The 22197-nt window shown below is 42.5% G+C and overlaps 1 protein-coding gene and 1 pseudogene across 2 annotated transcripts; one reads left to right on the forward strand and one right to left on the reverse strand.

The window, feature by feature from the left end:
- Positions 1 to 360: 360 nt before the first annotated feature.
- LOC311112533 (cytochrome P450 4V2-like) lies at positions 361 to 13809 on the reverse strand. The gene is made up of 11 exons (XM_084155670.1): positions 13572 to 13809; positions 10419 to 10531; positions 9800 to 9885; positions 9276 to 9466; positions 9052 to 9121; positions 8508 to 8634; positions 8054 to 8227; positions 7866 to 7968; positions 3976 to 4110; positions 1710 to 1889; positions 361 to 1358 (listed from the first exon to the last, which is right to left on the reverse strand). The coding sequence occupies exons 1-11, from the start codon at positions 13762 to 13764 to the stop codon at positions 1189 to 1191; spliced, it is 1542 nt and encodes a 513-aa protein (XP_084011796.1). The 5' UTR covers positions 13765 to 13809; the 3' UTR covers positions 361 to 1188.
- Positions 13810 to 14649: 840 nt separating this feature from the next.
- On the forward strand, positions 14650 to 21547 carry LOC311112120 (NACHT, LRR and PYD domains-containing protein 3-like; annotated as a pseudogene). The gene is made up of 7 exons: positions 14650 to 14654; positions 17171 to 17601; positions 18061 to 18277; positions 18465 to 20231; positions 20402 to 20575; positions 21076 to 21249; positions 21370 to 21547. The product of its transcript is annotated as an NACHT, LRR and PYD domains-containing protein 3-like (transcript).
- The last annotated feature ends 650 nt before the right edge of the window (positions 21548 to 22197 follow it).

The following is a 22197-nucleotide window of genomic DNA, read 5'->3' on the forward strand; positions in this document are numbered from 1 at the left end:
CTGAAATATTATATTCCCCATGTGTGGAAGTCCTAAAAATGCCTCTGCTTAATGCAAATGTGATAGTAGATGCATGGAATGCATTTATAATGCAATTATAGGGGATTCCAACTCACAACATTCTTCCATTGGCTATGCTTGTCTACCCAGACTCATTTATGTTTGCAAGAAAAAAGTTGGTGTCCATTTTCTTTCCTGATTGTAAATAAACCCGATTTTGTACAATATCTGGCCTGTTCATTACCATGCTCCTTCCCTGACTTTAGCTTTGAGGACCTGACATTATGATATTAAAAAGGTGGCATAGTTCAGCTATGTTCGATTAATTCAAACCCCCATTGTAACAAATAAATACACAACTAAGAATACTCTTTTATTAAATTATACATCCAGCCATTTTTGTTATTAGAGAAGATACCATCCCAAGAGCTTGAAAAACAAGTGAAACACGCAGCTGTGATGTTGGTGAACATTTTGACCATATTAAAGTAGGAACACATATTCAAGTTAACACATGCCTTATAATGACCTATTAATGGCTTATAAATGAAAGTTGTGATAAAGTGTTATTGGATAGGGTAGATATTCTTGGTGGTATAATTATGTGTTCATATGGTCCATACCTGAGAAGCAGTTGAGGCTGGTGGGAGGAGCTATAGGAGGTTGGTCACATTGTAATGGCTGGGATAGAATCAATGGAACGGCATCAAACTATGTAAACCACATGTTTGACTCCGTTCCATTAATGCCATTCCAGCCATTACAATGAGCCAGTCCTCCTATAGCTCCTCCCACCAGCCTCCACTGCTCACAAGTAAAAAACCGGAGCTATCTAAAGTCAATGTTGGGAAAATAAATGTTCCCCAAGTTTCCCACTCCTATTTTTCATTTGGAAACTCAAACGATTTTGAATATCAGAAACCTGTTTATGACAATTAAAATAACTTTCTGCGAGTTTCGCAGTCTCAAGATTCAGATTTTCCTGTAATACCGAGAGAACACGAATGCAATGTAAGCCTACTGAGTAGGCGTTAAGGGTTTTATTCGTCCCTGTTTAAATACTTTAAGAATGTATCCTACAGTATGTGCTAGAACTATTTACTTTTACCTATCAATTAGTGTTAGATCAGCGATTACTCCCAAAGGAGGGAGGAAGGAATGGTGTGTTCAAACAGTTCCCTAGATTATCTACTGCTGCTGCTTCCTCTTCTCAAGTTTGATCCAGATGCCCTTCTCGGGGCGAAGAATGAGCTCCCCTAGTGGACGGATGTCTTCCCGCTTCTGACACGCCTCCACGTTGTAGTAGCGGAAGATGGATGCCAGGATCACCTTTTCCTCCATCATGGCAAAGCGCTGACCTGAGGGATGTAACAAAAGCATGTGAGGATGACATCTTCATCGGACACACTTTTAATCGTCCATTTTGTTTTCACTATTTAAAATGCCTTATTGTCTTCAACCTTAATCTGTAACCATTATTAAAGTAGCGAGAGTATGTGAGGATGACAACCTCATTGGACACACGTTTAGAGGCCCACTGTAGTAAAAATGTTATGTTTCAAGCTGACAAAATATAGCCTGAGTGATATTCTACAAATCAACGTGACAAATCTTGTGTCGTTCATCTCAAATGGAATGATGTTGATTTACCAATTTTCTAAAACGTTGGTGCTACTTAGTTAAATGTCTTGAACGTTTCCTATTCTTACCGATGCAGTTGCGGAGTCCAGCAGAGAAAGGGATGAAGGCGTAAGGATGTCTCCCAACGCAGTTTTCCGGCATGAAGCGTTCAGGGCGAAACTCTTCAGGCTGGGGGAAGTGGCGCGGGTCACGGTGGAGGGAGTAGGTCAATATGATGGCATTGGCACCTTTGGGAACCTTGAAACCATCTACAGGTGCAAAAATGTGAAACACAAGTTAGGTTATTAGGTCCACAAAATGTACACGTGAAGAATTAACACATAACCACAAAAAATAACTAAACAAGACTGAAATGGAAAGGCGCTGGATAAACCATGGTTGTAGGTTCAACTTCCATTTTGGCACAGGCCACCCATTGTGAATATGTACATCAATTAGTATTAATTAAAAGTAGTGTATACCTAATCCTGTAAATTTAAATCAGTTTGAGAATTAATGACAGACTGAAATAAACATTAATGGTTAAGAATGTGTAATTCATGTATATGAATATATATATATATATATATATATATATATATATATATATATATATATATATATATATATATATATATACTGCTCAAAAACATAAAGGGAACACTAAAATAACACATCCTAGATCTGAATGAATGAAATAATATTTTTAAATACTTTTTTCTTTACATAGTTGAATGTGCTGACAACAAAATCACACAAAAATTATCAATGAAAATCAAATTTATCAACCCATGGAGGTCTGGATTTGGAGTCACCCTCAAATTTTAAGTGGAAAACCACACTACAGGCTGATCCAACTTTGATGTAATGTCCTTAAAACAAGTCAAAATGAGGCTCAGTAGTGTGTGTGGCCTCCACGTGCCTGTATGACCTCCCTACAACGCCTGGGCATGCTCCTGATGAGGTGGTGGATGGTCTCCTGAGGGATCTCATCCCAGACCTGGACTAAAGCATCCGCCAACTCCTGGACAGTCTGTGGTGCAACGTGGCGTTGGTGGATGGAGCGAGACATGATGTCCCAGATGTGCTCAATTGGATTCAGGTGTGGGGAACGGGCGGTCCATAGCATCAATGCCTTCCTCTTGCAGGAACTGCTGACACACTCCAGCCACATGAGGTCTAGCATTGTCTTGCATTAGGAGGAACCCAGGACCGCACCAGCATATGGTCTCACAAGGGGTCTGAGGATCTCATCTCGGTACCTAATGGCAGTCAGGCTACCTCTGGCAAGCACATGGAGGGCTGTGCGGCCCCCCAAAGAAATGCCACCCCACACCATGACTGACCCACCACCAAACCGGTCATGCTGGAGGATGTTGCAGGCAGCAGAACGTTCTCCACGGCGTCTCCAGACTCTGTCACGTGCTCAGTGTGAACCTGCTTTCATCTGTGAAGAGAACAGGGCGCCAGTGGCGAATTTGCCAATCTTGGTGTTCTCTGGCAAATGCCAAACGTCCTGCACGGTGTTGGGCTGTAAGCATAACCCCCACCTGTGGACGTCGGGTCCTCATACCACCCTCATGGAGTCTGTTTCTGACCGTTTGAGCAGACACATGCACATTTGTGGCCTGCTGGAGGTCATTTTGCAGGGCTCTGGCAGTGCTCCTCCTGCTCCTCCTTGCACAAAGGCGGAAGTAGCAGTCCTGCTGCTGGGTTGTTGCCCTCCTACGGCCTCCTCCACGTCTCCTGATGTACTAACCTGTCTCCTGGTAGCACTTCCATGCTCTGGACACTACGCTGACAGACACAGTAAACCTTCTTGCCACAGCTCGCATTGATGTGCCATCCTGGATGAGCTGCACTACCTGAGCCACTTGTGTGGGTTGTAGACTCCGTCTCATGCTACCACTAGAGTGAAAGCACCGCCAGCATTCAAAAGTGACCAAAACATCAGCCAGGAAGCATAGGAACTGAGAAGTGGTCTGTGGTCACCACCTGCAAAACCAGTCCTTTATTGGGGGTGTCTTGCTAATTGCCTATAATTTCCACCTGTTGTCTATTCCATTTGCACAACAGCATGTGAAATGTATTGTCAATCAGTGTTGCTTCCTAAGTGGACAGTTTGATTTCACAGAAGTGTGATTGACTTCGAGTTACATTGTGTTGTTTAAGTGTTCCCTTAATTTTTTTGAGCAGTGTATATATATATATATATATATATATATATATATATATATTTGTGGGGGGGGGGGATATGGGGGATTGGAAGTGATGCAGACAATAACATTGATGAAAGTTACAATCTATCTGCAATATTAAAGCTGATCTACCCCCTAAAAAATGAATGTCACTCACTGATGTGGCAGTCTTCACCGATGCTGCGGGCAAAGAAGGGGACAGAGGGGAACAGGCGCAGGGACTCTTTGATGACACATTCTAGGTAGCGCAGCTTCTTCAGATCCTCTGTGTTTACTGGCCGGTCGGACACACCTGAGCACAGGGGTACAAGAATGCATGTTACATCCCATTATAAATGTTCTGTAGTGATGTGGCAATTGGACACAGCTATGAATTGGGGGACAAAAATGGGATGTTACACAGTATTATGAATATTTGGTGGTGATGGGGCAATCGGACACATCTATGAATGGAGATACAGGAATGGATGTGATGTTCGTCTGTCATCAAACATAGTAACTAAACCAAACCTGCATCTACTGTCAAAGAGATACTTGTCACAGATAGTGACGGGAGACTATGGGATTAGAATCACCAAACACCTCCTGCAGAGCACATGGTCTAGTGGTTAGAATCACCAAACACCTCCTGCAGAGCACATGGTCTAGTGGTTAGAATCACCAAACACCTCCTGCAGAGCACATGGTCTAGTGGCTAGAATCACCAAACACCTCCTGCAGAGCACATGGTCTAGTGGTTAGAATCACCAAACACCTCCTGCAGAGCACATGGTCTAGCTGTAATGTGTCCAGCTGCTCTAAATACGCTTCCGAGACCAGGGTTCAATCCCAGCAGCTTCTCCTTCTGTCGGACTGTCTCTCCCACTTACCAGTCTCCATTGTCTAAATCAAGTGCAAGAAAATACTTTAACACAGGTGTCAAACTCATTCCATGGAGGGCCGAGTGGCTGTGGGTTTTCACTCCTCCCTTGTACTTCATTGATGAGGATCTCCCCATACCTGGTTGTCTAAATCAAATCACATTTTATTGGTCACATACACATATTTAGCAGATGTTATTGCGGGTGTAGCGAAATGCTTGTGTTTCTAGCTCCTTTGAAAGTAAAAAACTAAAACCTGCAGAAACTAGGCCTTCCATGGAATGAGTTTGACTCTACAGCATGCATTATGATACAACCATGCAATAAAATGTTGGATTCGTTTTTTTAACTAACTAACTTTTTGATTTGTTGCCGTATGGCAACACTATGAGACAACGGTAACAATATGCAACTATTAATAACATTTAAAACAGTGTTTTCTATATATATATAAATGAGGTGTTTGAATTATAATTTGATTGTTTTTATTCCTTCATACTATCTGCATAATTTACTCTGGCCATCTTATATTTTTAAATAAATAAGATAATAATTTTTTTATCCACGCATACAGTGGGGAAAAAAGTATTTAGTCAGCCACCAATTGTGCAAGTTCTCCCACTTAAAAAGATGAGAGAGGCCTGTAATTTTCATCATAGGTACACGTCAACTATGACAGACAAAATGAGATTTTTTTTCTCCAGAAAATCACATTGTAGGATTTTTAATGAATTTATTTGCAAATTATGGTGGAAAATAAGTATTTGGTCAATAACAAAAGTTCCTCAATACTTTGTTATATTACATTTACGTCATTTAGCAGACGCTCTTATCCAGAGCGACTTACAGGAGCAATTAGGGTTAAGTGCCTTGCTCAAGGGCACATCGACAGATTTTTCACCTAGTCTGCTCGGGGATTAGAACCAGTGACCTTTCGGTTACTGGCACAACGCTCTTAACCACTAAGCTACTGTAGTGTCGGTTATTCGTAGTTGTTACCGTCAATCAAGGAGTCTGCTTAGGCTGCATCGTGTTCAAAGGCCTTTATTAAAACCACGAGGTTACAGCATAAGTTTACAGACCCGCGGAGATCCGGAGAAGCAGTTCCAAATAAATCTTGATGCTATCTGCCCCTCCGTCGTTGTTCCCCCCTTATATATAACCTCCCAAGATGTGGGTAGCTCCCTCTTCTGGCCAATCACCAGTCTCCCCTGGGGCGTCACCCTCCAAACGCCACATTTGAACTAAGATCATAAAACAACATTCTTTGTTCCAAAACAGTCATAATGTTAATACACCACACTACCTGCCGCACAGGTCGAACGTTTTCTGTAAGTCTTCACAAGTTTTTCACACACTGTTGCTGGTATTTTGGCCCATTCCTCCATGCAGATCTCCTCTAGAGCAGTGATGTTTTGGGGCTGTCGCTGGGCAACACGGACTTTCAACTCCCTCCAAAGATTTTCTATGGGGTTGAGATCTGGAGACTGGCTAGGCCACTCCAGGACCTTGAAATGCTTCTTACGAAGCCACTCCTTCGTTGCCCGGGCGGTGTGTTTGGGATCATTGTCATGCTGAAAGACCCAGCCACGTTTCATCTTCAATGCCCTTGCTGATGGAAGGAGGTTTTCACTCAAAATCTCACGATACATGGCCCCATTCATTCTTTCCTTTACACGGATTAGTAGTCCTGGTCGATTTGCAGAAAAACAGCCCCAAAGCATGATGTTTCCACCAACATGCTTCACAGTAGGTATGGTGTTCTTTGGATGCAACTCAGCATTCTTTGTCCTCCAAACACGACGAGTTGAGTTTTTACCAAAAAGTTATATTTTGGTGTCATCTGACCATATGACATTCTCCCAATCCTCTTCTGGATCATCCAAATGCACTCTAGCAAACTTCAGACGGGCCTGGACATGTACTGGCTTAAGCAGGGGGACACGTCTGACACTGCAGGATTTGAGTCCCTGGCGGCGTAGTGTGTTACTGATGGTAGGCTTTGTTACTTTGGTCCCAGCTCTCTGCAGGTCATTCACTAGGTCCCCCCGTGTGGTTCTGGGATTTTTGCTCACCGTTATTGTGATCATTTTGACCCCACGGGGTGAGATCTTGCGTGGAGCCCCAGATCGAGGGAGATTATCAGTGGTCTTGTATGTCTTACATTTCCTAATAATTGCTCCCACAGTTGATTTCTTCAAACCAAGCTGCTTACCTATTGCAGATTCAGTCTTCCCAGCCTGGTGCAGGTCTACAATTTTGTTTCTGGTGTCCTTTGACAGCTCTTTGGTCTTGGCCATAGTGGAGTTTGGAGTGTGACTGTTTGAGGTTGTGGACAGGTGTCTTTTATACTGATAACAAGTTCAAACAGGTGCCATTAATACAGGTAACAAGTGGAGGACAGAGGAGCCTCTTAAAGAAGAAGTTACAGGTCTGTGAGAGCCAGAAATCTTGCTTGTTTGTAGGTGACCAAATACTTATTTTCCACCATAATTTGCAAATAAATTCATAAAAAATCCTACAATGTGATTTTCTGGATTTCTTTTTCTCATTTTGTCTGTCATAGTTGACGTGTACCTATGATGAAAATTACAGGCCTCTCTCATCTTTTTAAGTGGGAGAACTTGCACAATTGGTGGCTGACTAAATACTTTTTTCCCCCACTGTATATAACAAATATATGTTATCTTTATAAAAATATATCAATATTACGCCAAAAAATCTGAAAATTATATTTTCACTGTCTTTTGCCTGGCCCCTATCAACTGAATTGCAGTTCAACTATCACACAGTGTTGCCGATTGCCAACAAATGCATTTGATCAATTTCCCAAGAACAAATTCTAGGGAAATTGGATGTAATGTTTAATATCACCTCTTAACTAACATGAGATTGAGTTTACATTTTTCATTGAAGGGGAAATGTAAAAATGATTACTTTATGAGAACAATGTGGAATGCATTTATGAAAGGGAGCCCCATGTGGGTGCATGTTATGTGACTTTACCTAAGCACATAATTGGCTAGTCTACACCCCCCCCCCCCCCCCCCTTCTGTAAAAAGCAATGGTGTTTATAATTTTTCATTCAGGGAAGCAAGAGGTGAAGAGAAATGATATGTTGCCATACGGCAACACCAGGCAGTAAAGGGTTGAGAAAATAAAGGGTTAGAAAAGAGGGGGGGATTACCGAACACCTCCTGCAACTCTTGTTGAACCTTCCTCTGCATCTCTGGATGGGAGCCCAGCAGGTGAATGGCCCAATTCATGGCTGCGGCTGTAGTGTCATGACCCTGCAAGACGGGGGCAATAAAAATAACACCAATGATAAATCTGTAATACATTCTACATGGAGTGATAGAGGTTTTGACCTCCGACCCTGAACATGAAGGTGTCCACTTCCTCCTGGATGTCCTCGTGGGTGAGCTTGTTGCCCTCCTCGTCCGTGGTCTTCAGAAGCATGTCCAGGAAGGCCCGCCTCTTCCTCATGCCCTGGTCCGATTCGCTGTCCGACTCGACGTAGGCAATGTACTCCGCCCTCTCGTAGATCACCTGGGGTGTATTCAGTGAAAACATTTGACATCATGCGTTCTTAACGTTGCAGATAGAAAGAGAATGAATAGCGCTGACGGGATTTCTTATTTTATCGTACAGACAATCATTTATGTTCTACACAATACATTTCTATCTGAACATTCTGTAATGGCCATCGTTCTGAACAGGCCCTTGGCTGGATGGATGGGAGCTGATGGATGACAGCTTATTTCCCTGGGTGCAGCTAAATAGTCGAAAGCCCCTTTTTGATTGATTGACTGATTGACTGATGACTCACATTGGAGGTGAACGAGTGGAGGACCTTGAGGCTCCTGTTGTGCTCCCAGCCCTCGCCAAAGTAGTTGTAGAAAAAGTCGGGCCAGAACCACGGCATCCTCTGTCGCCGTGTGATGATGTCACTCATCCTGGGGACAGTAGGAGGGATGCGAGGGAGAGAAAATGATATTCATTTGATGCAAGTTGATTCCGCTCCATTACATTTTCTTGCAATGACTATTGTCCCCAAAAGTCTGTTTATTAGTAGCATTTACAGAGTTTAACAACATGCGTGGTACAAGACGGCTACTACTTGCAACCAACTACCAACAGTGCAGACAGAAGGAGAGAAGGAGGGGGAAACACAGAGAGAGAGAGAGAGAGAGAGAGAGAGAGAGAGAGAGAGAGAGAGAGAGAGAGAGAGAGAGAGAGAGAGAGAGAGAGAGAGAGAGAGAGAGAGAGAGATGCAGGGACAGTGAGCAATGGTCGGCCGTCGATACCCTCTACTTCAAAACAACACTGGGCATGACAACATCTGTCTGTTGCATTCAGGACGAGGCACTCACTTGTACACACATTGGACATACTCTGAGTCATAGTTACTCTGAGCGTAGATTTTCTTCCCCATTGCAGTCTCTGAAAGGAAAATCATATACAGAGATATTTATTGCAAGATTGGTTGCAATTTTGATAGATCTTTTAGTTGACTTGAAATGGCCACAAGAATGTGAAATCTTTTTAACCCATTGAGCCTTTGGACCCGCTAGAATCACCCCACATCCAGACCCACCACAGATGATGTCGAGGGCACAGAGGGTGACGTGGTTGAAGCAGTTGAAGGGACCCTTGCCTGCCACCTTGTCCAGCTTCTCCACCAGCACCTCGGCCTGCTCGTTCATCACCTCCAGGAACTCCGTCAGGATGGAGAAGTGGAAGGTGGGGGTGAGCAACTTCCGCCGCCGCCGCCACTTGTTCCCCGTGCTGGGGAGAGGGAGGTGGGGAACAGAGGGAGGGGGGAGAAATAGAGGAAGAGAGAGACAGAGGGAGGGTGGCAAAGAAAGAGAATCAGACAGATAGAAAAGGAAGGGAAGCAGAGAGAGGGAGATGTAGAGCAAGTGATATAGAGTGAGACGGAGTTCAGAAAATATTGGAAAGTATTGACGTTTCTCAGAATGTATTGTTATTTCCCCAACAATGATCGAAGGCTTATCTAAGAATTCTGTTCCTATCTTGTTTTATAATACATATTTTCTGTAGTCTCAAATGTATATACGTTTGATCTTTCTCGAATGTGCTCTGTTTTGGGACACCCACCTGGTTAGTAGACCAGTGCCGAGCCAAGGTTGCAGGAACTTGTAAGCATAGGCTTTGTCCATATGAACAGGGTTGTTCAGAACTGTCTTTAGAATAAAACAGAATAAATAGAATCAAATAGACAATCAAATAGAATAGAATAGAAAATAGAACACAATATAGTTTATTTATTTTTCACAGAGGGAACGTTGGTCATTGGCATGGCATCATCAACAAACAGACAGTTAACAGCAAATATATATCAACGTAAAACCCAAACTTTTTAAAAGCAAAGTTAATTTTTTTGCTTTAGTAAATAATGTTTTTATGGAAAATTTGACTCTTCCTCTAGTATTCAATACAGTCTGTTTGCTTAGGCACACTTGTACCCAAAGCAGCATAATGGGCTTTGATAGCAGTTACCATATCTTGATTGTCAGGCTACCAGTATGTGGTGGAATTACTACTTTATATGAAGAGTAGATTTCAATCTCCGGAGTGTTCAGTAGGCAGAAATGTTGAGGTTTCAAAAAAAGTGTAACACCAACTTGTATGTTTCACCTTATTTAAACACTTTGCAAAACATACAAGTGTTATGCATCAAGTTGATGCAAGTCAATTATTTGATTAATATGCCTACCTCAATGGTTTCTGCATGGAACAGAAGGAGGATGGGTACTGGTCCGATCCAAATCTTTAACAGTGGGGAGTCCCTGAACTGCTCTGTGTAGCCAATGACTTGACGGAAGAAATCTGAAACCAAAGAAAGAGAACTCTCTGAAGTCATTCACTAGTTCAAGCTTCTGACTACATACAGTATGTGGGTAGATTGGAAGATCAATGAATGACAATGAATGAATGAGTGAGTGCTTTTCAAGATCCCCTCCCTAAACTACTGTAATTCCAGCCACTAGTTATGATGAATGATTAACCAATAGCAAGGGGGATGTAAACATGTATGTTTGTTAAGGGATAATATTTTTGTCATGCACACACCTGAATAAGCACACGCGCACAGATTGACACATATTTAAACATTTGTGATGTTTCATTTGGATAGAAACAATTTAGATGTCATTTACAATGCTGCCTTGCACATTCATAATTCTCTAGAATCTAGATCGATGCTTCCTCTATATGAAGTTATAGAAGAAAAAAACCTAGTACAATAGTTTTAACTGTTGGTCGGCCATTCCTTGCCCGTAAAGTGGGGCCCTCTAAAGTATTTTACAGTCACATGGTCTAATGCCCCGTACACATTGTGACGTGTTTCATTACTCCATACTTCATCATCATGCAATCTTGGTCCGCTACTGGATGGAAAGCATAGGGTTTCACAACGCAAGACAAGATGGAGGAGAGGCTAGTCTCTCGTCAGAGACCGCATTTATTTTGGGAGATTTCAAAATAAGATATTTTCATTCAAGACAGGATAAACATATTGTTTCGGGTGATAGTAAAACATGTTTCGTCAAGCTACTTTTTCTCAACTTGTTTCTCTAACTTCTAGCAAGTCAAGCTCGTGTACAGAGCAGCTAGCTAGCATCACCGAAAACCACATATTTTCATAGTCTTCTGTGCTTTGGTAATTTCCTGTTCTATTGACGGACTCTGGCTTCACTAAAGACAACGCAAAGTTCAGCAAAAAATTATGTATGCGGAATCCGTTTAGCAACAGAAGCTTCAACTTCAAGTGGGCACTGAGATGCCACTGTGATACCACTCCATTGCGGACTGTCCCCATTGAAATGAATGACATCCGGCGCAACACAATGGACTGCTCAGATGTAATATGAATGAGGCTTAAAGCCTCGTGCACACCGGTTGCATCAAACTCAGGGGCGGTCTGTTCAATAGGGCGATATGGGCGACGCACTGCCAAACGGGAAAAGGAAGGGAATTTTTTTCTAATCAATTATATCACGGCAACAGTAGTTATCAGTGTTGTAATCTAGACGTCTGATCTGCCACAGTGCCACACTGCCACTAAATGTCCAATCAGGCTAAAGTCGTGCTTCAAATGGCTCCCCCCCCTTTTGGGGCGATTTCAGTCAGGTTGAAAATCGCCCAGAAGTCTGTCATAGACTCCCATGTAAAATCAATTTTTTTCAAATTTCAGAGCTTTCAATACAATCTCTATGGGTTTCTGAGGGCTTGCACTTACGCGCTTTCGTCATACGTAACGTAACCATGAACGTAACTAAGAAAAGAGCGGGTAGCAGCATCAATCAATTCACGTACTACTATCAAGATGGCTATAGCGTTCAGTGCAACTCGATTGTCTCTTTGAAAGAAGTTCACATCAAAGAGACAACCACAAAGTGCAGGAGCGCTTTTTTGAGTTCCTTCCCATCTCGGAATCAACCTCAGTCTCAATCGCCAGTGTGCTTTTGGAGAGACTGAACGGTCTTTTTGCCGACGACGTGAAAGTCAAACTCATTGTGCAAGCTTACGATGGAGCCAGTGTGATGAGGCGAGAGAAGGCAAAAGGTGCGTGAGCATTTCAAGAAAGGCCATTACGTGCATTGCTATGCGCATCAGCTGAATTTGATCATGCAGCAAGCTAAAAAGTAACTAGTAAACTAGTCCTCAGCATGCCTGATTTCAATGAGAAAGTCATTGACCGCTTTTCTGCATTGAAAGAGAGAAGAGAACAGTTTCAGTACAAGTAATGTAGCCTCTCTCTCTCTTTGTCCCTCCCTGTCTGTCTCTTTAACACACACACGCCCAAATCAGTTCACAGTTGATGTTGTTTAAAATAGTTATTTTTCATTTTTTAAAAAGTAAACAATTTTTTTTACAAATCTATACAATTGGCCAGAATATGGTTGTTAATATTTACAAAGCCATACAGATAGCTGTGTTTACCTTTTCTAGAAATTATTTTCAAATTCTGTTTTCAGGCAAAATGTCTATCACTGTTCATTTTCACAAATCTATACAAGAGGGCAGAATATGGAAGTCTATAAAAATTTCTTATTACCAATAACTTGCATCAATGTTTTCAGTAGCCTCTATCAAAAGCTCCTGCTTGCTCAGGTGCACATATTTCCAATTCAACCATGAGGCCTTTTTGAAGCAAGTAATGTGTATATCAGTATTGACTTATATGCTGCCCCTGTCTTCATGTTGTTGCTGGACATATCTTTTTTAAAATGTGTGTAGGTCACCTAAATCATCAGAAAAATTGCCCCCCCTGAGAATTTTTTCAGGAGCCGCCACTGATCAAACTGTATATGTTCCGGCGGAAGTCCATTAAATCCAATGGGAGGCAAATTCACACCGCTGCGACTCATCTGCCGGACTAGGATGTGGTGCCTGGCACTACGTGCAGTGTCACATGCATTGGATTTTTTCCAACTTGTGCATTGCTTTGGCGTGTGGTATCAGGAACGGAAGTAGATAAACTACAGAAGAAGTTGCTAATGTGTAGCATGATCATTTTTGTTGTGATGCGGCGCATGGATTGTGAAGACTATGTCACATTTACACGAATCTCAGTGCAGCAACAATGCAGACAATATATTGTGTTAATGACATCAGTCTCATTTCTAGGACAGATTAATGTGAATCACCGTTCAAATGGGATATTTGATTCACAAATCTTCTGAATCAATGGATTTATTTTCGTTCTTTAATGTTAAAAAGTATTTCTTAAATAAAGATATTATGGAAAGGCTGGCATAGTTTAAGTCATCATTGTTAGAACCCAAATGTTAAACTGATAAAAGCACCACCTCTTCAAAATACCCTTCTCATTTCCTATTTTTTCTCATAACCTCTCCTGTCTCACCTCCAGCGTTGGCTTTGAACTGCAGTGCGTTCCCTATGAGGGGGTATGTGCCTTCAATCTCTGGTATGGGCTTCATCTCCCTCCATTTATACAGATAACTGCTGAGTAGCTGGTAGGTGGCGTAGGTCAGCATTGAAACGAAGAGGCTCACCCCCAGCAGCCCCAACGTGTAAGCCCCCAAAACTATCGCCATCTCTGGGTAGTACGTGGCTTAAACAACCTCCGACTGAATGTCTGACCTGCTGGCTTCACCTAATATCAGGTGGACTTTAATCCTGACCTTTTCCCCACTTTTCCCTGGTATTCCAGACGCTAATGATGAATGATTAACCAGTAGGGAGGAGGTAAGAGGTAAACATGGATGTTCAATAAGGGATCATATTTTGTTGAGTCATGCACACACACATAGTACAAAGGACAAAAAAGTATGAAAATATTTGCACTCAATATTGTAAGTCGCTCTGGATAGGAGCGTCTGCTAAAGGACTAAAATGTAAAATAAAAAAGTTAACATGCACACAGACAGGTATAGACACACACACACATTCGTTTCATGCACACACATACAAAAACACACTCAGATGATAACTCCCTATCATAACACAGCATTATGGGCTTGAACTAGCAACCCGGCAGCGTAAGTATCATTTGGGCCGCTAAGTTCTTAAGGTCCAGACCTCTTGGAAGTACTTTATGATATCACACAAGGGAACATTTCATTCTTACGATGTATTTTTATCAACAGTACATTTCCATACTCTATACCCCTCAAACTCAACTCTGGACCTCGAAGCCAGTTCCACTGCATTTTTTCATTGTTCCCTTCTAATCAGGAACAATTTAGACCTGGGACACCAGGTGTACGCAATTAATTATCAGGTAGAACAGAAAACCATCAGGCACCGGATCTCATTGGGTAAGAGTTGAATAACCCTGCTCTATACTATTTCCAAACATTTTTGACATACATAAAGGACTCTTGCAAGACTAGCCCTTGGTGGGCTAAAAGAGATCCTCATAAATAAACATAGTAAAGAATCCCTCCCAAAATCGCATGTGTGTCCCCAAGCCTATACAAATGGCGTAATATCATGCAACACAATCATGTAAAGTATAATACAGAACTGAATAATGATTTACTGCTTATAAATGAAAACATGATCATGTAACTAACAACCCACTGATCAAAAACTGGTTGAATCAGCGTTGTTTCCACGTCATTTCAACACCAAAATTATATGCGATGACATTGAGTCAACGTGGAAAACTGCTTGGATTTGCAAAAAGTAATCAACGTAAGGGAATTTTCTATTTTCTAACCTAAATCCAATGACATGGTACATTTTTTTTATGTTGAATTTACGTTGACAACTCAACCAAATGTAAATCAGAACTAGATGTTGAAATGACGTCTGTGCCGAGTAGGAGTGTTCATTATCAATTGAACCAGGGGAGAAGGTTATAGTTAATCTACCAGCTGTGTCTCGGTAGCAATTAGCCTGTGGATGAGGTTGTAGCTAACATAAATCCAGCACATATGTGTAAGAAAGGGCAGTTTATCCCTTTTTCCTCCCTTTCTTAATCGACAAACCCTTGAAGTAAGCCTCCTTCCTCTTTCTTTTAATGAGCAAAGTTGAGTTATTCCTCTCCCTCTTTTATTCAAGTTAAGGAACGTTTTCAGTGACCCAAATGCCAATGGCTTGCTTCTTTTTCCTGTAGTCCACAATCATCTCCTTTGTCTTGATCACGTTGAGGGAGAGGTTGTTGTCCTGGCACCACACGGCCAGGTCTCTGACCTCCCTATAGGATGTCTTGTCGTTGTCGGTGATCAGGCCTACCACTGTTGTGTCATCGGCAAACTTAATGATGGTGTTGGAGTCGTGCCTGGCCATGCAGTCATGAGTGAACAGGGAGTACAGGAGGGGACAGAGCACGCACCCCTGAGGGGCCCCCGTGTTGAGGATCAGCGTGGCGGATGTGTTGTTACCTACCCTTACCACCTGGGGGCGGCCCGTCAGGAAGTCCCGGATCCAGTTGCAGAGGGAGGTGTTTAGTCCCAGGGTCCTTAGCTTAGTGATGAGCTTTGAGGGCACTATGGTCTTGAACGCTGATCTGTAGTCAATGAATAGCATTCTCACGTAGGTGTTCCTTTTGTCCATGTGTGACAGGGCAGTGTGGAGCGCAATAGAGATTGCATCATCTGTGGATCTGTTGGGGCGATATGCAAATTGGAGTGGGTCTAGGGTTTCTGGGATAATGGTGTTAATGTGAGACATATTATGGCAAGAACAGCTCAAATAAGCAAAGATAAATGACAGTCCATCATTACTTTAAGACCTGAACGTCAGTCAATATGGAAAATGTCAAGAACTTTGAAAGTTTCTTCAAGTGCAGTCGCAAAAACCATCAAGCGCTATGATGAAACTGACTCTCATGAGGACCGCCACAGGAAAGGAAGACCCAAAGTTACCTCTGCTGCAGAGGATAAGTTCATTAGAGTTACCAGCCTCAGAAATTGCATCCCAAATAAATGCTTCACAGAGTTCAAGTAACAGACACATCTCAACGTCAACTGTTCAGAGGAGACTGCGTGAATCAGGCATTCATGGTCGAATTGCTGCAAAGAAACCACTACCATAATAAGAAGAGACTTGATTGGGCCAAGAAACACGAGCAATTGATATTAGACTGGTTGAAATCTTTACTTTGGTCTGATGAGTCCAAATTAGAGATTTTTGGTTCCAACCGCCGTGTCTTTGTGAGCCACAGAGTAGGTGACGAATGATCTCCGCATGTGGGGTTCCCACCGTGAAGCATGGAGGAGGAGGTGTGATGGTGTGGGGGTGCTTTGCTGATGACATTGTATGTGATTTATTTAGAATTCAAGGCACACTTAACCATCATGGTTACCACAGCATTCTGCAGCGACACAGCATCCCATCTGGTTTGGGCTTAGTGTGACTATCATTTTTAGTTTTACACTTAAGACATGACTATGCCGTTTTACTGTAGAATTTGTGAAATTTGTCTCTTGTATTATAAATTCTATCCATCCATCTTGTGCCAATGTCAGTTATTTTTAAGTCTTGGTTCCAATAGTTTATATTTTTTTCTAAGAGGTTGTCAGTTGATTGGCTCTCTGCAAAGTTTTGTATATCTTACCTATCATGAATATCCTTTTCTGACTCAAATAGGATTCCTTCAAGATTGCTCAGATGTCCAAAATATGTATACATTCTGAGTTAGTTATACAATTGTTGAAATGTAGTTTAGGTGATCTGTCTCCCTGTTTTGTTTAGTGTCCAGGAGCACCAAGCAGAGTCAACTATACCCAGCCTGAAGAGTGACAACTCAATGATTCAGCCAATTAATTTCAACCAGGATACTGTATGGTCATAAAACATGCCTAATAAAACACTATTTTTTTAGAGGTAAACAGCAACATGCATCTCGTGACTTGTCAGGACATAAATAAAGACAATATGACAATGCATTGCAATAACACTGAACTTATGGCTCATTTATGCCTTGTGGTTCATTGGCATTGAACAAGCAGGTTGAGAAAGACATAAACTGTTCTCCCTTCCTCATCTCTTTAGTGGGCTAACAGTAGACCTGTGTGCCCTGTGTGAAAGAGAGCCAAAGGATCAAGTATCCATCCCCTGTGGACACAGTTACTGCAGGCAGTGCATAAGCGTCTTTGTCTCACCTGAACCTCTCCAACATCAGCACTCAGAGTCAACTCACTGCTACGCTGGACCTGGAGATGTGGCCTGTGATCTCTGCACTGAGAAAAAGCTCAAAGCTGTGAAGTCCTGTCTGATCTGCACTGCCTCCTACTGTGAGAGCCACATAAGGCAGCATTACACTGCAAAAACACACCCTGGTGGAGGTGACAGGAAACCTGGAGCAGAAACTCTGCCAGCTGCACCACAAAGCTCTGGAAATCTTCTGTAAGACAGACCAGATACTCATCTGTAGTGTGTGTGCAGTGGAGGACCACAGAGGTCACAGAAAACGCTACATAGAGGTAAGAAATGAGGTTCTGTATCTATTCTTACTAGAGGAACACAACATTGAATAACCATCCCACTGGGCAAAAACTAGTTGAATCAAAGTTGGCTCCACGTCATTTCAACACCAAAAAAATCAATGTGATGACGTTGAATCAACATGGAAAACTGACTGGATTTGAAAAAGTCAATGTAAAAGCATTTGGTCTTTTTTTCACCTAACTTTGAACCTTAATCCAATGACATGTTGACATTTTTGGTTAAATTCACGTTAGTTGACAACTCAATCAAATGTAAATCAAAACTAGACGTAGAACTAACGTCTGTGCCCAGTGGGATCTAGCCTTGCACGCTGAACAACTTTTTTGAATCTTTCTCTTATCTTGTTGTCTTGTTTATATGTTGACAGCTGTTTCCCAAGATTGCTTCCTTCTTGAAGAATGTTCTCAGTAAGTGATATCTGCCTTTTTTAGTAGATCCCAATGTCGTTGGACACTTCGTCTCTACTAGGTCAGACACTGATAAACATGAGTGATTTGAATCTCTTCTAAAATCCTCTGATCCATTGTTACCCAGAGTGCTTTGAGACCCAGCTGGACAATGAAGATGTTCTGGATTTGGTTGAGAAGATGCTGGAGAGTTTTGGAAGCGAGGGTGCCTTGAAGATCACACAGAACTTTCTAGACATAAGAAGTAAGACTGCATTTCAGACAAAGGATCAAAGGGGGTTACAACCACCATCTCTTATACTTCTTCAACCTCCAATCTCCATTTATCTAATCACTTCTAATGACTAGTGTCTTCATAATCGATTTTCACTTTTGAACTAGTGAATCTTCTTGTTTTGTGATAACTAATATCAATCTTATTATTTTCCTAGATAAAACTCTTTGAAAAGCCAGAGAAATCAAAACTAAACTGGGGCAGAAGTTTCAACAAATATTTGAAGGAATTGGACACCATGGAAACCAAACTCTCTTAAATGACATCTACACAGAGCTCTACATCACAGAAGGTGGAAGTGGAGAGGTCAATAATGAACATGAGGTGAGACATATCGAGACGGATTCTAGGGAACAAACCACACAAAAGACAGCAATCAAATGCAACAACATCTTCAAAAGTTTACCTGGACAAAGAAAACGTATCAGGACTGTGCTGACCAAAGGAATCGCTGGCATTGGAAAAACAGTTTCTGTGCAGAAGTTCATCCTTGATTGGGCAGAGGGAAAAGCAAATCAGGATCTTCATTTCATGTTTCCTCTTCCTTTCCGTGACCTTAACCTGAAAAAGGGTCAATACAGTCTGATGCAACTTCTGCAATACTACTGCCCAGATCTGAAAGATATTGACAGCATTCAGTGTGGTGAAATCAAAACTCTTTTTATTTTCGACGGTCTGGATGAGTGTCGACATCCTCTAGATTTCCAGAACAATGAGGACCTGTATGACATCACAGAGCCAACCTCAGTGGATGTGCTGCTGACAAACCTCATCAAAGGGAATCTGCTTCCGTCTTCTCATCTCTGGATAACCACACGACCAGCAGCAGCCAGTCAGATACCCTTTAAGTGTGTTGACCAGGTGACAGAAGTAAAAGGTTTCAATGACCCACAGAAGGAGGAGTACTTCAGGAAGAGAATCTGTGATGAGGACCTGGCCAGCAGAATCATCACACAGATGAAGACATCAAAAAGCCTCTACATCATGTGCCACATGTCTTCTGTTGGATATCAGCCACTGTCCTTGAAACAATGCTAAAAGAAACAAAGAATGTTGAAGTCCCCAAAACGCTGACACAGATGAACACCCACTTCCTGCTCATCCAAACCAGTGTGAAAAACAAAAAGTACAACAAAGCCACAGAGACAAACCCTAAGAAACTGTCTCAGTCAGACAAAGACATGATCCTTAAACTAGGAAAGCTTGCTTTCCAACAGTTGCAGAAGGGTAACCTTATATTCTATGAGGGAGACCTGACAGAGTGTGGCATTGATGTCACAGAGGCATCAGAGTACTCAGCCTTGTGTACAGAGATGTTTAAAGAAGAATCTGGGCTATACCAAGACAAGGTCTTCAGCTTTGTGCATCTGAGCATTCAAGAGTTTCTTGCAGCAGTATATGCTTTAGAATCATGGCTGGGGAAATCTGAAAATGTGTTTGATGAATCATTCAAGTGTAACAAGTTGTCTCACTTACACATGAGTGCAGTGGACAAAGCCTTGCAGAGTAAGAATGGATACTTGGACCTGTTCCTCCGATTCCTTCTGGGCCTCTCACTGGAGTCCAATCAGAATCTCTTAAAAGGCCTTCTGACAAAGAGAGGAGGTCAAACACAGAGCATTGAGGAAACATTAAAGTACCTTTCAGACAAGATTAAGATGGAATCCTCACCAGAAAGGATCATCAACTTGTTCCACTGTCTGAATGAACTTGGGGATAACTCTGTAGTTGAAGAGATCCAGACCTCCCTGCGATCAGGAACTCTTTCAGAAACAAAGCTACAACCTCACCAATGTTCAGCCCTGGCCTTTGTGTTACTGATGTCAGAGGAGGTGCTGGAGGAGTTTGACCTGAAGACATATAACACATCAGAGGAAGGTCGTCTAAGGTTGCTGCCAGTAGTGAAAACCTGCAAGAGAGCATCGTAAGTTGTGTTGTATAATGAGATGACGTACACCCAACATTAAACTCCATATATACCATGTAGGTCTGGATTGACCATCATCTGAGAGACTCCTTTTTCATTGTGTTTATATATGTCATATTATTATTAATAAGGTTTTGAATATCTAAAAGTGTAATACATCTTTTTAGACTGGCTGGCTGTGACCTCACTTATACATCCTGTTAGACTCTGGCCTCAGCCCTGCAGACACCAAACAGCCCCCTGACAGAGCTAGACCTCGGCTGCAATGACCTGGGAGACAGAGGAGTGAAGCTGCTCTGTGCCGGACTAATCAGTTCACTCTACAACATACAGATACTTATGTGAGCATCCTGTGTGTGTGTGTGTGTGTGTGTGTGTGTGTGTGTGTTAAGAGAATTTCTATCTCTAATTCAACCTAAGCTTGAATCATTACCAGAGGTTGTAAGGCTCTGGTTGTAATCATAAATGATTCAAGGTCCACAACCAACAAGAATGATCTGTATTTTTATTCATGGAGAGCTCTGGCGCCAAAACCCATACACTCCTGTTTTATACCTCTTGACACACAAAGGCACTTTGCTCCGCCCACCTTTAGGAGGCTTTCTTAAACAGTTTCCACCTTTCTCCTTCACCCTGGAATGTTTAGTCCCGCCCCCCCCTCTGTTAGTGGGTTGATAATTGTAACACAGTTTACACATTTATACTGTTTTTGGGGTGAAATTCTTTAGTCATTATTCTTAAAATACAAATTAATCTAACAGTGTGTGTGTGTGTGTGTGTGTGTGTATCTGTAATTATCATGGATGCTTCCTTAATATACTCTTGTGAACCCATGCTGCAGTCTAGGTCAATGTGGTCTGACAGAGGGTTGCTGTTCATATCTGGCCTCAGTCCTGAAGGCACCCAACTCCCAACTGAAACAACTGGAGCTGAGAGACAACAACCTGCAGGACTCAGGAGTTACACTGCTGTGTGCTGGACTGAAGGATCCAAACTGTAAACTACAGGAACTGGGGTAAGTGTGTGTGTGTGTGCGCACGCTGCGTGCACGTTTGTTTGTTTATGTTCACGCACTATTATATGTGCTTGTAAGTAAGACTGTGTTGGCTAGACAATGTTCCTCTACTCCCTCCAGCCTAAGTCGGTGTGGTATGACAGAGGGTTGCTGTTCAGATCTGGCCTCAGTCCTGTGTTCAACCAAATCACAACTGAAACAACTGGAGCTGAGAGACAATGACCTGCAGGACTCAGGAGTTACACTGCTTTGTGATGGACTGGCGGATCCAAACTGTAAACTACAGAAACTAGGGTAAGTGTGTATGCGTGTGCATCCTCCTGTATGTGTGTTAGGGCTAGTGTTGCACGAGATACCAAACTTCGGTACTTTTTTGATAGTAGAACATGAAAAATGGTTCGGTACTAGAATTATTTTGACTTGCGGTAATTCTGTCAAATGTGTCTCATGGATCAACTCTCTCTCCTCTGCTCTTGTCCTTCTAGACCTGTCTGCTGCCTTTGATACTGTGAACCATCAGATCCTCCTCTCCACCCTCTCCAAGCTGGGCATCTCCGGCGCGGCTCACTCCTGGATTGCGTCCTACCTGACCGGTCGCTCCTACCAAGTGGCGTGGCGAGAAGCTGTCTCCGCACCACGTGCTCTCACCACTGGTGTCCCCCAGGGCTCAGTTCTAGGCCCTCTCCTTTTCTCCCTATACACCAAGTCACTTGGCTCTGTCATATCCTCACATGGCCTCTCCTATCATTGCTACGCTGACGATACACAACTAATCTTCTCCTTTCCCCCTTCTGATAACCAGATGGCGAATCGCATCTCTGCATGTCTGGCAGACATATCAGTATGGATGACGGATCACCACCTCAAGCTGAACCCTGGCAAGACGGAGCTGCTCTTCCTCCCGGGGAAGGACTGCCCGTTCCATGATCTCGTCATCACGGTTGACAA

This window comes from Coregonus lavaretus, assembly GCF_964263955.1.
Source record: "Coregonus lavaretus genome assembly, chromosome: 38".
Taxonomy (NCBI): domain Eukaryota; kingdom Metazoa; phylum Chordata; class Actinopteri; order Salmoniformes; family Salmonidae; genus Coregonus; species Coregonus lavaretus.

What these genes read in the sequence shown, in the direction of transcription:
- LOC311112533 (XM_084155670.1), bottom strand. Translation starts at nt 13,764, where the DNA reads ATGGCGATAGTTTTGGGGGCTTACACGTTGGGGCTGCTGGGGGTGAGC. An exon ending in GTTCAAAGCCAACGCTGGAG is followed by an intron (nt 10,532 to 13,571) that starts GTGAGACAGGAG and finishes CTTTGGTTTCAG; the next exon opens with ATTTCTTCCGTCAAGTCATT. An exon ending in TATGTCCAATGTGTGTACAA is followed by an intron (nt 8,635 to 9,051) that starts GTGAGTGCCTCG and finishes TACTGTCCCCAG; the next exon opens with GATGAGTGACATCATCACAC.